The sequence below is a fragment of the Copadichromis virginalis genome, linkage group LG7 (genome assembly GCF_057382275.1).
Source record: "Copadichromis virginalis isolate Kocher_CV1m ecotype Utaka linkage group LG7, C_Virginalis_male_GT1.1, whole genome shotgun sequence".
NCBI classification, from domain to species: Eukaryota; Metazoa; Chordata; class Actinopteri; order Cichliformes; family Cichlidae; genus Copadichromis; species Copadichromis virginalis.
This window is the reverse complement of record NC_140624.1, coordinates 62,549,512-62,565,373: the sequence shown is the minus strand read 5'-3', so window position 1 is coordinate 62,565,373 and position 15,862 is coordinate 62,549,512. Positions and strand designations below refer to the sequence as shown.

The 15,862-nt window shown below is 41.0% G+C and overlaps 1 protein-coding gene across 2 annotated transcripts in view; it reads left to right on the top strand.

The window, feature by feature from the left end:
* Nucleotides 1-651: 651 nt before the first annotated feature.
* Nucleotides 652-15,862, top strand: part of slc12a2 (solute carrier family 12 member 2) — a 70,963-nt gene continuing 55,752 nt past the window's right edge. For both annotated transcript variants that reach the window (XM_085464644.1, XM_085464643.1), the window contains exon 1: nt 652-1,708. In XM_085464644.1, the coding sequence (XP_085320770.1) occupies nt 1,163-1,708 (546 nt within the window). In that variant the 5' untranslated portion in view covers nt 652-1,162. The remainder of the gene's footprint in view (nt 1,709-15,862) is intronic.

Genomic DNA, 15,862 nt, shown 5'->3' with positions numbered 1-15,862 from the left:
GACACTTCAAGCAAAATGGTTTTTAACCAGAAATTAATGGTAGAATACTGTATGTTGAGAAATAAGGGTTGAAATGTGATGAAATGTTCACAGACAGATGTGTTATATGAAGAGTTCATTACTTCTTACCCTAATTACCACTACGGACTATTGTATATTAAAATAATAAATCTAAAATGTACTGATAACTTATAAAATATTATTCAAATAGTTTAAAAACCCCTCAAAGGTAGCTTAAGAGATATGGAACAAGAAAGGAAGGAGGCCCACAGACTGCTTATGTATTGACTGAGAGTTCTGTGCTATGCGTCTGCATAAATGCAGAGAAAACTCAAAATGTTTTGGGACATGAAGGGTTTGGGCCACGCTGGGTACAATACACCGCTAAAGGGCAAACGTTATCCCATCCACATACTACAGTGAGATAGGCAATGTACAACAGACAAAACCTATACTTGTGAAGTCGTAGATGGAGCTTTGACAAAGACAAACGGACAAACAGACAAACAGCGGCACATATAGTGGTGCGTTATGCCCTTCCCCGCCCGTCCCCAAATCCCCTCCCCTCTTCTCCGATCTCACAGGGGTCAAACAACGTCACGCCTACTCTTTGGGTATTGTCATATGTTCTCGCGACATTACCTTCCCTCTTAAAAAGGAACGCGATCACTGACACCTCGCGAGGTTCTTGTTAGTCGTTGTCCGCCCTCTGGCGATGCCGTCTGAAGTGTGTAAAATAGCAGCAAGGAAATCTCTGGGAGTCTAGGAGGAGCTACGGCAAGGTCGATATCAGCATCGTTTTCAGGGCAGCAGAAGGACCATAAGTGGCTGGGATCTAGTGCTGTGTCCCCGAGCGAGGGACGATAAATTGTGAGTTTTGGGATTTATCACCGTGGAAGAAGAAGTAGGAGAGCGACGGAAAGTTTACAATCTGTAGTCTTGTTCCGACCGTGCTAACAAGCTACCCTCACTACTCCTCCTTTCCTCGCCGCTATCCTGCGCCTTTTCTAACCAGTCAGAGCAGCGAGTTCATTTTTCCTGTAAATAGGAAGACGCTTTGTAACGGGTGGCAACCGGGTTTTTGCTCGCATCCATTATATTGTGTGGCCGAGTAAAGCGTTTGATCCACACGCTTTCCACGTTCATCTCTGTTTGCTGTACCATGTCAGCACCATCCTCTGCGTCTTCCGCTCCGGCGGAGAACTCTGCGACGGACCATGATTTTCTAGCCCCGGATGCGGGGCAGAAGCCACCCGGTCCGACGCCCAGTCAAAGCCGTTTCCAAGTGGACCTCGTGGCTGAGGCTGCGGGCGCCGCCGATGATAAGACTCCGAGCTCCGACGCCTCTGCCCCAGATGCTCCGAGTAGCAATCCAGCTGTCAGCGGAGAGGAAGCTAAAGGCCGGTTTCGGGTGGTGAACTTTGCGGATCCGACTGGGGTAGGCAGCGTGGACTCTCCGGAGGCAGCGCCGACTGAGGGAATGCAGAACGGAGACACGGTGATGAGCGAGACTAGCTTACATTCGTCGACTGGGGGGCAACATCACTATCACTATGACACGCACACCAATACCTATTACTTGAGAACTTTTGGTCACAATACCATCGATGCCGTGCCCAACATCGATTTCTACCGGCAGACAGCAGCACCGCTGGGGGAGAAACTCACCAGACCCACCCTGTCGGAGCTGCACGATGAGCTGGACAAGGTAAGACCACTCGCATCACCCGAAACTACTGGTTGAATCATATAGAAATCAGACTACAACTTATCTTATTATAATGGGAATTAACCCCAACTGTCAGAGTGTTCACCTTATGTATTTACAATCTCCGTTTATTGTCTTTAAACCATCACATGCCGCTCTACGTGTGTTATTGGTAGATGGGAACCTCTGCTTTTCCCGTGTACTCCATCTAGGTCACAGCAGTCCTGTCAGATAAAGTTGTTTTTGTTGTTGTGGTGTGGTTTTTGTTTTTCTTCTTCTTCTTCGGACAGATGCTCTGTAAGATGTTCAGGTCAAAATGACTGAACCCAGACTACCGCTGTGTTTGCTGGTTTGTGTCACTGTTTACGTTATTAAGAAACAAACATATCTAAAGAACATGGCAGATGTTTCCCTTGTAAATGACAGTCGCACTGAAAGCACTTTCGTGTTGCTAGTATTAATTCATTTTTAAGTAAAAACTTTATTTCTGAACTGTGGTGGTGTTTTCCCCCCCTTTTCCTCTAACTGGCCTGGAGTAGCCTGTTATTGTGAAGGTTATATTCTGATAAACTTCAAAGTGACTGTTGGCAGCAGTACCCTGACGAACTGATTTTCACTAACCACAATGAACTCCAACACGGACCCAAGCTTGTATGACAAAGCCCAGGTTCTCAGTGTTTTAAATACATTTTTCCAAAAAAATATCCACTTCAGTTTCATCCATATTGCTCATCTTGTATTGCGTCCATAGCTTAACAGAACATTTGTATGCTGTGTTTTGCTCTGGTGAGAAGTCACCTTGCTTACTGGGTCAGGTTAGATTGTTGGATGTTGCGATAAAGGAAAACGGAAGAATTCTTACACTTTTATTGCGTGTAGAAGTTCTTTATTTACTACAAAGTGTTTCGAGACAACTTTTGTTATAAACTGGCGTGGTCTAAAGAAAATTGCATTAACTTTATGCTGTCTTTCAGCGCAAACCAGTGTCATCACATTTGCAAGTCAAGAATTGTTACTTGGTGCCGAATTACTGGCACCAAATCAAGTCTGTTGACACGAGACTTGATTTTCCGGTATATCATTCAAAACTAAAGCAGGACGCCTTGTCAATGCCTGCCCACTCCAGTCGATTGTATACCTTATGAAACTTAATGAAAAGTAAAGTCTGTTCTGATCGCTTTTTTTTTTTTTTTTTTTAAATATATATATATCTAAACATCAAGTAGTTAGTGTTGAAAAGCTGGTTTTGTTTTTTCAACTAGAACAGGGCTTCTATTGTCTTCCCCAGTCAGGCTATATTGAGACTTTATGGCAAATATTTAGTAGGCAAGTATGTTTCAACACCACAGAATTACAGCTGCTAGCAGATATGCATGATCAGCTGATGGACAATGGAATTTAATTAGCTGCTGTGGTTGGCTGATATTCATACAAGCTGCACTCTTTGGCTCAGTAGATTGGAAATAGCCTTTGAACATTAAATATCATGGGGTTTCTTTTAGTTTGAAGGTCATGGTCACCTTGGTGCTACTACTTTATCATGTCTGTCACTGAGTGTTTTGCAGTGTTTGTGTGGCACGCCCAGATCGAAATGTGGAATGGAAATTCCACCAATTGATTGTTGCTTCTGGTTGTTTTTCATGGCAATCAATGAGTCCTCTTATAAAGTTGGTAAAGTGTCTATGTGAAAGCTGAACGCATTGTCTTTATGTAATTGACTGTGGCAGTAAACTCCACTGAGAGTCTTGAGCCTCTAGTGACATGGGCCGTCAGGAACAGGCAGGTAAGTAAGTGTTGTCGTCCTGTAATGTTGAGCTCCAAAACAGCACCTTCAATAGCGCTGCGCTATGGGTCCATATTGAAGAGCTGGAAGGGAAACTGTGACAGGGAAGATTTTATTCAGTCCAGAGCAGCAGAGCATAAACACACTGTGCTTAAATATTGATGTCGCACTCAGTGCTGCTGAAGTTTGACATTAGACTGGAATATTGTACATAAAATACTGCTCTCTATACTTTTAGAGTAGCTGGGACAGTAGTTAAGGATAAGTTCAGTCTTAACTCGAGTCTTAATGGCATTTTTGCCGCAATACTTGCAAAATGTGCAGTTTCTTTCATGTCCTCTTATTGCTCCTGGATTTTAATGTGCTGAATCCAAAAACAACAGTTAAAAAAAACTATGGATAAGCTATTTAGTTTAATTTTACACCTATGCACTTTGTTTAGATGATTTTCAATCATACATTGTGAGCATAGAGATATATCTCTCTGTATATGGTAGGTGAATTATTGTGATGTGACGCTTTCTTAATTTTGTAACAAGATTTAAAAAAAAAAGAGATAAAGAACATTTGATGCAAACCATTATATTGGAAGGCATAGCTGGATTGTTCCACATCAAATCTCAAAAGATTTTCCCGAATTTATTCAGAGGTAGGCCAAGTCAGGATGTGGGTGTGGGATGCTGTGACACTGAGACATGCACAGTTAATCAGTTAGGTCTGACGTCTCGTGATGATGCCAGATATGAATAAGTGATTGAACATGTGATCCACATGTTTATTCATGTTAGTTTCATCACTTGACCACACATCATTTTTTTTTTTTTTTAATAAATAGATGTTTACACAACTAAACAAAAGTAATTCAACAATGTCATGCACAAATGGAGGATGTGCAAAGGTGTCAAATTCTGAGTCGCAGTACCTTCCACAACATATCTGAAAAGAATTTATTTTTTAAAGTTTATTATAATAATCTTTAAAAAAAAAATCTGTAGCCTTATTTTGCATCATCAGATTTGTTGCTACGGAGAAGGTCAAAGTAAGACCAAGTAAGAGTAGAGGTCAAAAGTTCAAATATCCTGCAATTTAGGCATATTATGTACATGTTATAATGATGTTGTATTATAATTAAATTATATTATGATAGTATACTGTGTGTAGGTATGTGTGAGGTCTTAAAGACCTCTTAGTACAATCCCATATGGAAAAGAAATAGTAAAAACTTATATGTGATTACTCATGAAAGTGGCCACTTTCTCATTACTTTCATATATTGTTTTAGTAAGTATCCAAAACATACAAGTTTCATTATATAATTTTTCAAGGGATCTTATATCTGTTTTCACTCTTATATGCTTTTCATACAAGTTTCACACAAGACAGATACAAACTTTATAAGATTTATATCTTTTCCATATGGGATATCACACCGATAGAAAACTGCTATCAGACTGCTTGCTTACAGGATATTTAGAAGTAGAATGGCAGGCAGAACCTTTAACTTTCAGTTCAATTTAATTAAATAATCAGCTGCATTATTTAGTATTTTGTGATTGGTATTGTTATAGTTGTCAAAGGCTTGTTTGCCCGGTGGCCTTGTTAATTGGGTAAGTGTGACGGCATTGTAGTGCATCGGTTAAGACTGTTTATTCAGAACAAAAAAGGTTCCAAGTTACCATTTGCTACTAGGCTGGGTGCTTTCTGCGAGGAGTTTGCATATTCTTAAGGTGGATAAAATGCTTAAGGGGTTACAGTTAAGTGCTGCTGTTTTGTCAGTCTATATGGATATGAAATGTGGGATTGTAAGTTGTTGATTAGTAGAGAGGTACACATTGTAAAAGTGCCTGCTGCTTTCAGGGGACGTTGCAGGGTCGATTTGCACAATGGAACCCTTGTTTAAGTCTTACAAGCTTTTTTTTTTTTTTTTTTTCCCTCCTTTTGAAGCAAATCCCTCCTGTGTTTCTAGTACCTCACAGCCCTGCAGATTGTACAGGCTGTATACAGAAACAGGAAGCGAAGGACCCCCTGGGCTTTTAGTGTGTCATTTGACAAGCAGTGGAGTCCTTTTGTCTCAGAATCAGCCATAGATGATGGTCTTACAGCTGTAGTAACAATCTCGCTCACTGGCTCGCACACGTGCACACCCTCTCTGTGTCTCTTTCTCACAGAGCCTTTTGGCAACTGCGTGAGAGAGAAAGAGCTTTTTGTCTGCAGAGGACCTGGCTTCTTCCTTATTCCCGTGTGCGTCACATAGACCCTGATGTCAGAAATAGCACAATGACCCCACCCCCTTGTGAGACGCAAGTACAGTAATTAAGCTGAGAGTAAAACAATAGCGGTATTAGCAGTAGCTGTGCGTATTCCGTTGAATTTATTTTGGCGGTAATGTATCTGTGAGAATATGTAACTATTGATGCTTTAGTTTAGATATGATAAAACAGTCCTTGAAAAACAAGCAAGTGCTGCAAAACCATCCTATTATATATACTTCTATACTTCTTATCATGACTCTCAAACTTTTGTCAGTCTCTATACTGCTTATATTGTCCTTATAGGTTGCAAATAATTTATTATGTAACTTCACCCTGTCAGTTGACACTCGTGTTTCAACCAATGTGTTTTACAGTGCTGTCACAGAAACTGTAGTTACTCTGAGACGCGCTAATAAGAGTTTTCTTAGTGTCTGTTTAGACATTATTTCCATGTTTAACTAGCCAATCAGGACATGAATTGTTTTTTGACATTAACAAAAAATGTGGGTTCCAGTTTACTTTCTAAGATACCTCAATCACCCCAGCTCTGTTGGAGTGCAACAAAATTCCACTCTTTTTTCCCCCCCCTCTTTTCAGAGGAGTGGAATTTTTTCCCTTCAAGGATCAGAACAGAATTGACCTTCATAACCACATTTCCTGTTGTCTGCAGTTTCTGCTCGGCATATTACAACAGCTTGACTGGCCACTCCCAGCACATAAGTTTAGCACTTCACAAAGCCCATACCCCACCTTGATTTGGGGACTCACTAGCAGCATGAGAGGTGAATTTTAATGTCGGGAAAAGGGGAAATGGTTTGGAAAAATAGCTCCCTGTTAAATCCATACTCGAATATAAAATTCTCCTCGCATACCAGGGTCTTGTATAATCAGGCCCCATCTAATCTTTGTGACCTTATAGTACTGTATCGCCACAATAGAGGACTTCACTGTCAGACTGATGGCTTTCTTGTGGTTCCTAGGATATTTAAAAGCACTATAGGAGGCAGAAACTTTAGCTTTCAGGCCCCTCTTCTGTGGAACCATCTCCCAGCTTGGATTCGGGAGACAGACATCCTCTGTACTTTTAATATTAGGCTGATCTGGACTACTCACCGTCTCATTAATTCAATTCATTTCACAACAACAGTCACCTCAAGACACTTAATTATTCATTAGAACGCTCTGTCATTGTCGGGAATGCCATACAAGTGTGTGGGCGCCATAGAAACTATTGAGTACCTTTTTTTTTTTTTTTTTGAGTTGTTGCAATGAAATTCCAGCAAAAAGGACTAGCCCCCACGTCATTTTTTTTTCACTTCAATTTTCAGGGTGTCTTTGATGTTCTCTGTTCATTGATAATTCATACACATTACAAATTTGCACACCCAGATACGTCTGTGTTGCAAGTATCAGTTATATGTGGAGATGTGCCATAGCAAGGCAACTTGAATTTTTTATGAGTCTCTTAATAATTCATTATTAGTCTGATCTATCCATTCGGGAAATGAGATTTTTCAAAAAAAAAAAAAATGCCTTGACAAACAAGCTGATGCCGTGTACTTTGACATCATTGTCATCAGAACAACCCTGCTGTTTGGTCTCACATTACATCTCCAGTTAGTCTCGTGTCTGACAGGAAATTAATGCTGCTTCCTGTTTTCTTCAATAATCTGCTCAGAAAACAGCAAGGGTCATAACTTTTCATTCACCTTGAATTGGGGACAGTTGGACAAAAAGAGCTTTGTGAGTTAACGTGTCATATTTCTAGAGAGGGGACATGTGCATGTTGTTCAGAAGGAAACAATTTGATGAAAAGGTCAAAGATGTTTAGAGGTCAACTTCATGTGCTTGCAGCCTCTCCCTTTGCTTACTTAGAGCTTGTTTCACAAGGAGAAAAATCTTATTCCCTTGATCATGGTTAGCATCATGGAAAATTGGCAAACATCCCTTTTATATCAAGTGTTTACAAATTGTCCCTTGTGTGTGCACATGCAAGCCGTATGGCAGGATGTGCCCACAGTTGGACTAATTAGCATTCTATTGCAAGATTCAACTACTCGTGGTAGCCTAGTTCCATGCACAGATGTACACAAAGCCCATGTGGTGCACAGTTAGTCATCAGTAGTGCAAAAATAAGCAAAATTGTTCAGAATGTGAGTGTCTATGAAAGTCTGAATGTTTAAGAAATGTGATGTGAAATGATAATTTTGTTTCAAAAAGAAGAGCTTTTTGAAAATGTGGCATATATAAAAAGTGTTTTATGTTAACACTAAGGATCTGGTTACCCAGGACAGCTAGCTGGTTAGCAGTGACAGAACAAGTGTCTATAGCTCAAGCAGTTCTCTACTAATCGGAAGTTTGCAAGAGCAAGAAGGTCCTGAGTTCAACTCCATCATCTGGCTGGGGCTTTTCTGTGTGGAGCTTACATGTTCTCCCTGTGTTTCCATGGGTTCTCTCTGGGTACGCTGGAGATCTTATTTTATAATACATATCTTTATTATTGCTCAACCCTGCACAGACCAAGTGACTTGTCAGTGGCCGCTCACGAGGCCACTGACAAGTGGCCTCGTTGATAGTTAGCTAGTCACTAGTTAGCTAGTGACAAGTCACAAGTCACAGGTCACTAGCTAACTATCAACCAGTGGATAACTCTTCCAGTGGATAACATACCGATACTTACACTCTAAACTGCTAAGCAGCTCTTATCAAAAGCTTCTCTGTTTGTGGGACTCTACCTCTACCTCACTCGTCACCTCTTTTACACTCACACCAGAGTTAAATAGTAATTTGACACAATTGGGAAAACAAAAGTCTCTGCACTGTGAGGACAGGCCATTTTGATTCCGTCAGCGGCCCTCAGCAGACAGCGGAAAATCCAACACTGGGAGCGTTTCAGGACCGTAAAAGAATAATGAACTGAGTTGTGGGAGGTTTCTCCAAACAATGGTGAGATGTCTGAGGGAGTGGACATATGATCGGCCCTCTCGGCCAATGATCATTGTGCAAGGAGGACTGTCAGCCTGAGCATTCATCAGCATCAATCAGACTCAGAAGATGCTTACCACTGTATAATATGTATAGTATGTGGAACAGAGCGTACCTGTGAACAGAGCTATGGAGATATCCTTAAGTCTTAAATGACTAACAAGCAATGCGGTCTTTCGGTTAGTATTTAGGTATGAACACAAAGCCACCAGTACAAATCAAAGATGAAAACCAGCACAATGAAACTTTAAACGGCAATTGCAACCTGACATCAGTTTGTTACCTGTTGAAGTTCAGCAGCAGCTGGCTTCACCGCAAATGACGACTTTCTTTATCACAGTGTTTGGCTGGGGTCAGCATTCATTCATCTTTAACATCACTCAGAGTTCTTTGCTAGCTTAGTGTCAGTATACTGTACATGCAGGTGCTTGCGAACACCGGAAGTTGTGTTAACAGTGTAATCTTTTTTTTCTTTTTTTTCTTCTTCCTGGAGCAGTCTCCACTTTTTATTGCAGGATGACAGCGCAATGTTTGCCATTGCGCTGTCATCCTGCAATAAAGCTAAAAATAATGTCCATATCCAAACTGTAGATTGCGTCGATCTTTTCTTCCTGCAGCACACAGTTTGTACAGATATCGATGTTTTTAAAAAATTGCATCAAGTTTTGGGGTGATGAATTACAAACTGTGGTCGGAATAGAAACGGATGCATAATACTGCAACAGAAATGCAGGTCTCTACATGCATCTCTACAGACAGCATGCTAACACATTACCACAATAATTCTAAACTATCACTTTAAAGTCTCTTTAGGTTGGTTTTCGTCTTTGTTTTGTGTTGTTGGTTTTGTATTTATACGTAAAAGCTGAAGGCTCATATGTCTGTCCTCATTAGAATAGGGATTTGTGTTGGGTTGTTGAACTGTAGCCTCAGTTCTCTTTAGTATTTAGTATTTATTTATTTATTGTCATTGTCAAGAACAATGAAATTGCGTTTGGGGCTTCCATACAACTTTTTTTTTTTTTTTTTTTTTAGTATTTCTTTCAAACCTCACTTTGTATCTCATTATGACTAATCATGGAAGCTCCACCACCACCATGTCTATCCAACACAGACAAACGCGCCAAGGACACAGGGATCCAGTGACCCCTTTATAATAGCTCCTGGGCCCTTCTTGCTTATTTTTCCTTGCAAAGATCATAAGAGCTCTTCAGTGGTTCTAGACCAGGATATTTTACTTAACTATTTACTGACACAGCTATCAAGGTAGTCCACAAATGTGGGTTTTTCTGATTTCAGGAATATCTATTATGCTGTAATGATACATTTTTGTTGAGGAAATATATTCTTCTTGGAGAAGTTGATGCATTGCTGCATACCCACATGTTATAAAACTAGCTAGTCCCACGATTTGGGAGGAGATGTGTATTGCTGCTGATCTCATTTTCTGGGTCTCTAGGGGTGCAATACAGTGGCCACGTTATGGGCATGGCCATTGCAGGGGAGCGATCTCTGTGACTCAGTCTCTCCAGCCTGCCTTGCCAGGATAAGCAGGTTATTATTGATTCTCTGTACCAGCCATAATGGCCTAGGGGATCGTTTGAGAAGGTAAAAACTTCTATGCAGTGCGAAAACAACCGGAGGAAGATGCAGGTTAAGACTTTTGACCTCTGTCTTCCCCATAAACCCATGCCACACTATCCATTGCCTACCCGGGCTTTGTGGATATGCCAGTAAGGGAGTGTAATATAGGCTTCAGCGGTCCTACTTCCCAGCTGCCTGAGTAGCAGGGTCTGTAGATTGCCTACCAATGGGGAAAAAGTCTTCTGTTGCTGCCACACCTGCTGCTGCTTGAAGCCGTCAATCCAACCATCCACAAGGAAAATGTTCAACTTAGGAATTGTAGTGGCTGCCAGGGTCTTAGTGGGCAGCACTCACAGAGATCACTCCTCTAACCTCTCCAAGTACTTATTAACTGTTCCCTTCTTCTCTCAATAAATCGAGAGAGTCAGACACTTTCTCAGGTTCTAATCTAAGCTGTGTAATGGCCATCTTTGTTCTACCCATATACACAGTCAAGGAGGAGCACGGGTTCCTTCAGTGCCCCCCACTTCAATTTATTCACCTCTCCTCAATGCTTTGTGGGGGCAATTCAAGGAGAGAAAGACGTGTACACGTGTTTGGGTTTTTTGGGTCGCCCAAGGAGAGTGCAGCTGTCCCGGCTTTGAACTTCCATCCTCCTGGGCCCCTTGGCCGGATGGAGGATTGGTGGGCAGGTGCAGTCCATTCATGGTTCTTGACCATTGTTGGCAGGGGTTACAGACTAGTTTGCAATGAAACCACCCACTTTCAGTGGTGTGGTGTTTTCAGTGTCTGCTCTCCAAAGCCATTGAGCTGGGAGCGGGACTTGGACTCTTCATCATATTTAGAATATTTTATGTATGCACTTACAGTAAAGAGGAAGCAGAGGAAAAACACACAGGTACTGTTACGCAGCCTATCTGGCCTAGGTTTCGGCACCAGTGACATCTCCCATTCAGAGTATAGAATATCTAGGCCTCAAACTTTCTTTTCAGGCCTTTCTGTAGTGAGGTGCTCAGGGACTGTTGAGGATGTGGGATTTTCAGGGTTGGGTGTCCTCCCTGAGACGTGAACCATATAGTGAGAATTTCCCTGAATGTTTACTGGCTCTAAGTCACTGGAGAGACTCCACAGTGTTCATTATTGGTGTTCCCTTTGGTACAGTTATTACGAGGCAAAACTCTGACAACAGATGGTTTGTTGACGGGGTGGGGGCTGTTTTCATGGGGGAGGCTCCAGGCCCCTTAGGGTCCGTTGTGCGTAAATATAAATTACCTGGAGCTGACTGCAGTTTTTCTGGCTTTGAGGTTTTGTTTTTTTTTTTTGGGTTTTTTTTCTGCTGCTTTTGAAAATTTGTCCTGTCTTGGTTTGGACAGACAATACAATGGCAACACATATAAATGGTCATGGAGCCACTCGCTCTGTGACTTTGCAAAGTCACAACCTGATAGCACATATCATGTCATTAAGTGGGACACACATTCCCAGTGTTTTGAACATCAATTTGGCTCTGCTCTCCTGAGGGGAAACTACAGGGTGTTGACACTCCATCCAGAAATAGTCCACCACCTGTGGGAGAGGTTTGGCCAGGCGTCCGCAGATCTGTTCACATCATGCAAAAAAATCACAATGACCTCTGTTCTTTTCAGTAGTGACGGAGCAGTGACGGTCTATGATTTTAATAGCTCCTTACTGGCATAGCCATGGATGGCGGGGCTAGCCTATCTGCTCAGTTGCGAGCCCTTGCACAGGGACCTGGTATTTCAGTAGCATGGATAGACTTTTCATCCACATTCATATTGCGTTATTTTTGTGCCGCTATTCTGAGCGCACGAAAAAAAAATTGCAGGTGCAAGTGTTGCATTTTGAGAAGAAATTTATTTTGAGCGAAAAAAAGCTAAATTTGAGTGAACAAAATTCATTGCTGCGTGCAAAAAATGTATTTCAGTGTTTGCTATTATCCACACACACGCACAATAGCAGCTCTTCTCGCTCAGTTTTTGCATTTGCGCTTGCTCGTAATGTGTTGCTTGCACTCTCAACATTTCTGCCTGTGCGCGCTGAACTCTTTCTGTACACAGTTATATTTGTGCCACAAAACCAGCCAATCACAGACTTGGATGAAAAAAATCTGATTAGCTGTTTTGGTCTCCAATCAGCTCGAAATGACGAAATGTAATATCCCAGAATCCATTTGGTCCAAAACTCAAACAAAGCAGTGGCGGAGGAACACAGAGTGGCGGAGTTTGAAATATTACTCTTTCTGGGTCACAAAATAAACTTTTAAAAATGTTTTCATGCGAGAAAGTCACAGCTTCATGCGAGAATTCATGCAGCAATGAATTTTGATCACTCAAATTTAGCTTTTATTCGCTCAAAATAAATTTCTTCTCAAAATGCAACACTTGCACCTGCAAAATTCTTATTATTATTTTTTTTTACGTGCGCTCAGAATAGTGGCACAAAAATAACGCCATACATTCAGAGCAGGCTGAATTTAAAAGTATCTGGGCTCCCTCTGATCGTGATTGAGAGCATTTGGAGTGCAAGAACTCTTTTGCCACATGCTCACTTTATGATGGCAAATGTTGTGTATTTGAAAAAGAGTGCACAGCTAGCAATATGATTCCTTATCAGTTCTCTTTTCTAGATAAGGAGGGAACATTTTCCACTATTGAAGTGTATTTAGCTGCAGTTTCAGCAAGTCATGTTGGCTTTGGTAATGCACCAGTTGGCCAGCATTCTCTGATAAGGAGATTTGTGAATGATGTCCACAGACTGAGGCCTACTATTAAGCAACTCACTCAAGCCTTGGAGTGAGTTGTCTTAAAGGCTCTTTCACTCAAAACTGTCGTATTCCTCGGTTTGTCATCATTGAAAAGGATGTGTGAGTTGCATGCTTTATCGTTATACATTATCTGTCTGCAATTTTTCCCCAACTATAGTAAGAAGACCCTGCCCCCTAATGTTGCCTTTATGCCTAACGTTAGGGAATTTGCATTACGCATTTATCTAGGCGGTACTAAGGGGTTTATGAGAAGCAACTAGCTCTTTGTGGGCTTCCTCTAATACTGGCAAGCTGTGTCGCACCAGCCAGGTAATAAAGGCTATTGTGATGGCAATATCACAGCACAATCCCCTACTTTCATGGACATGTGGAAGAAATACCCCGTAGCCCCACAACAAGGAAGTATTCTAAAAGGGTTGGGGGACACTGTGTCCTTGAAGTGATTGGTCTGTCTTGGACATAGGTGGTGGTGGTGGACCTTCCATCATTGGTCATGACAAGAGGTGCGAGATTCCTCACATTGTTTTCAGAGAACTTGGGTTATGCTAGTAACCACAAGTTCTACATTGTTAACTGGAAATTATGTGACATGTCAATTTACAAATGTAACATGCATTATTTTAAAGGAAAGTAATGAGTAATGTATAATAATAACTTTTTTTTTTTTTTAGTAACAACCCCAACCGCAGTTCCCTATTCTATGATGTGCTCCTTAATTCAGCACTGCTACATGATTTGGTAAAATCCTCTCCGTGGGAGAGAGTAGCCTCCCCCCCCTTAAGATACAGATTGTCAATCAAAGGTCTACTTAAGGATCTTTCCTGTGTGCTTCAAGATTCACAAGAGGGTTTTTTTGTTTGTTTGTTTTTTAACTTTACTGTGCACAAGGTTAGGTTTTGTAAAACCTAAACTGCAAAATTAATTAATTTTATTTTGTGTAACTACCATTTGTGGCACATCATGGTACAGTTTTCAAAAACATCCAAAGCTCTTGATGCTTTGTCATTGTTGTGCAGAGACGGCCTTTGTGTTGTTTCAGTCATGTAGAAACTGTTCACTAACCCATTCTGTGTTGTTTTGTGCAAGTAGAATGGGGAGCTGAATTTAAAAGGCAGTGACTTAAACTTATTAAATTTGTTCCTAACACAGAGCCAGCAAGTAAATTCAACAACATACTATCCTAATACGTAGCATGTGATGGATGATCTGATATCCTCGTGTTGGTGTTGTTCCCAGACCATCATGAAAATGTTGTTCCAGGTTCAACATTGCAAGTGACCAATCACATTGTTGTGACGTTATTCTTTTGCGCGCCAAGCCATTCGTGCATTTATGAAATTCCAATGTTATCAATTCTGCTTACTGTTTATTAAAGGGTTACGGTTAGGGTCAGGGTCCGTTGATCGGCGGACAGAGGCAGTTTCACGCAGCTTTAGTACAGTTTTTTGTTTTACGTCGGTTTTTCCCGAAGTCGCAAAAGTATGACGTCACAACATTCTGATTGGTCACTTGCAATGTTGATCCTGGAACAACATTTAGTATGATGATCTGGGAACAACACCAACACGAGGATATCAGATCAACCAGCATGTCATACTGCTTTCAGCTTCTTCTCCAGCTTTCATTACTGAGCACATGAACACTGTTTCTCCTTTTACTGCTTATATAAGATAAGACATGCTTATAAAAATAATGACCATAAATTCTCTTAGAGCCCAGCTGATGTAGGATTTATTAGACTCATACTGATTTAGTGCTGCCACAATTATTTTGACAGTCGACTAGTCACCGATTATTTTTGCGATTAATCGACTAATCAGATCATGCATCCATTGGACATAAAACGTACAGCTTATTGCACCAGCATGCATCTGCTCTTATATAACTATCATTAGCTTACAGCTTTAAGTGTTTAAGGTATGTGCTAACTAAAAATAAAGACAAGATGATAGTTTATTAAATTTTAATAAAATTTGCAGATTGTTTCGGTGACGTTTAATAAACTCCTTGCTATCTAAAATATAACGGGACACCGGAGTATATTCTCGAGCATCTCACACTTCTGATAATCAGCCGTCTGTTTGACGTTTACTCAGCTGTGTAAAAACTTTAACCTCAGCCAAACCGATTTACTCAGGAACAAATGAAATACTGAAAAAAGCCAAACAATAGCATTTTTAAGTTAGCTAAGTGACTTCTATATGTTTAACCTGAGTAGCGAAAGACGGCGGTGGGTTTGAAAACGATTTGCCGTGAGTCTGGTGTTCTCAGCTGCTCTAGTGAGCCTTGCCCCCGGCTAGCTATCGAGCTAGTGGGTAACAGACGTCTCCAAAAACGTCGGAGCGCTTTTGAAAATATGTGGTGTCTTGATAAACTGAGCAGATATTTGAGGTTTACACAGCTACATTCTCACCTGAAAATATGTTAAACGTTTATTGTGACCCAGAAAGAATAATAAGAGTAATATTAAAACGAACTAGCTGCCGCCATTGTTGTAAACTGAGCTGGGCTGTGCTATGAATTCTGGGACAAAGCTACTTCTTCTTCTTCGGGGTTTAACGGCAGCTGGCATCCTTGTACATGCAGTGCTGCCATCTTCTGTTTCAGTCCGTTATTACACTCTTAAATCCTACTACTTATTCCTGCGTCTTTTGTGATCTTACAAAGCTTCAAACGATGCGTCGACTATTAAATCAGTCGTCGACGATTTTGATAGTCGTGACTAGTCGACTAATCGTGGGAGCCCTAATGGATATCTAATGAGT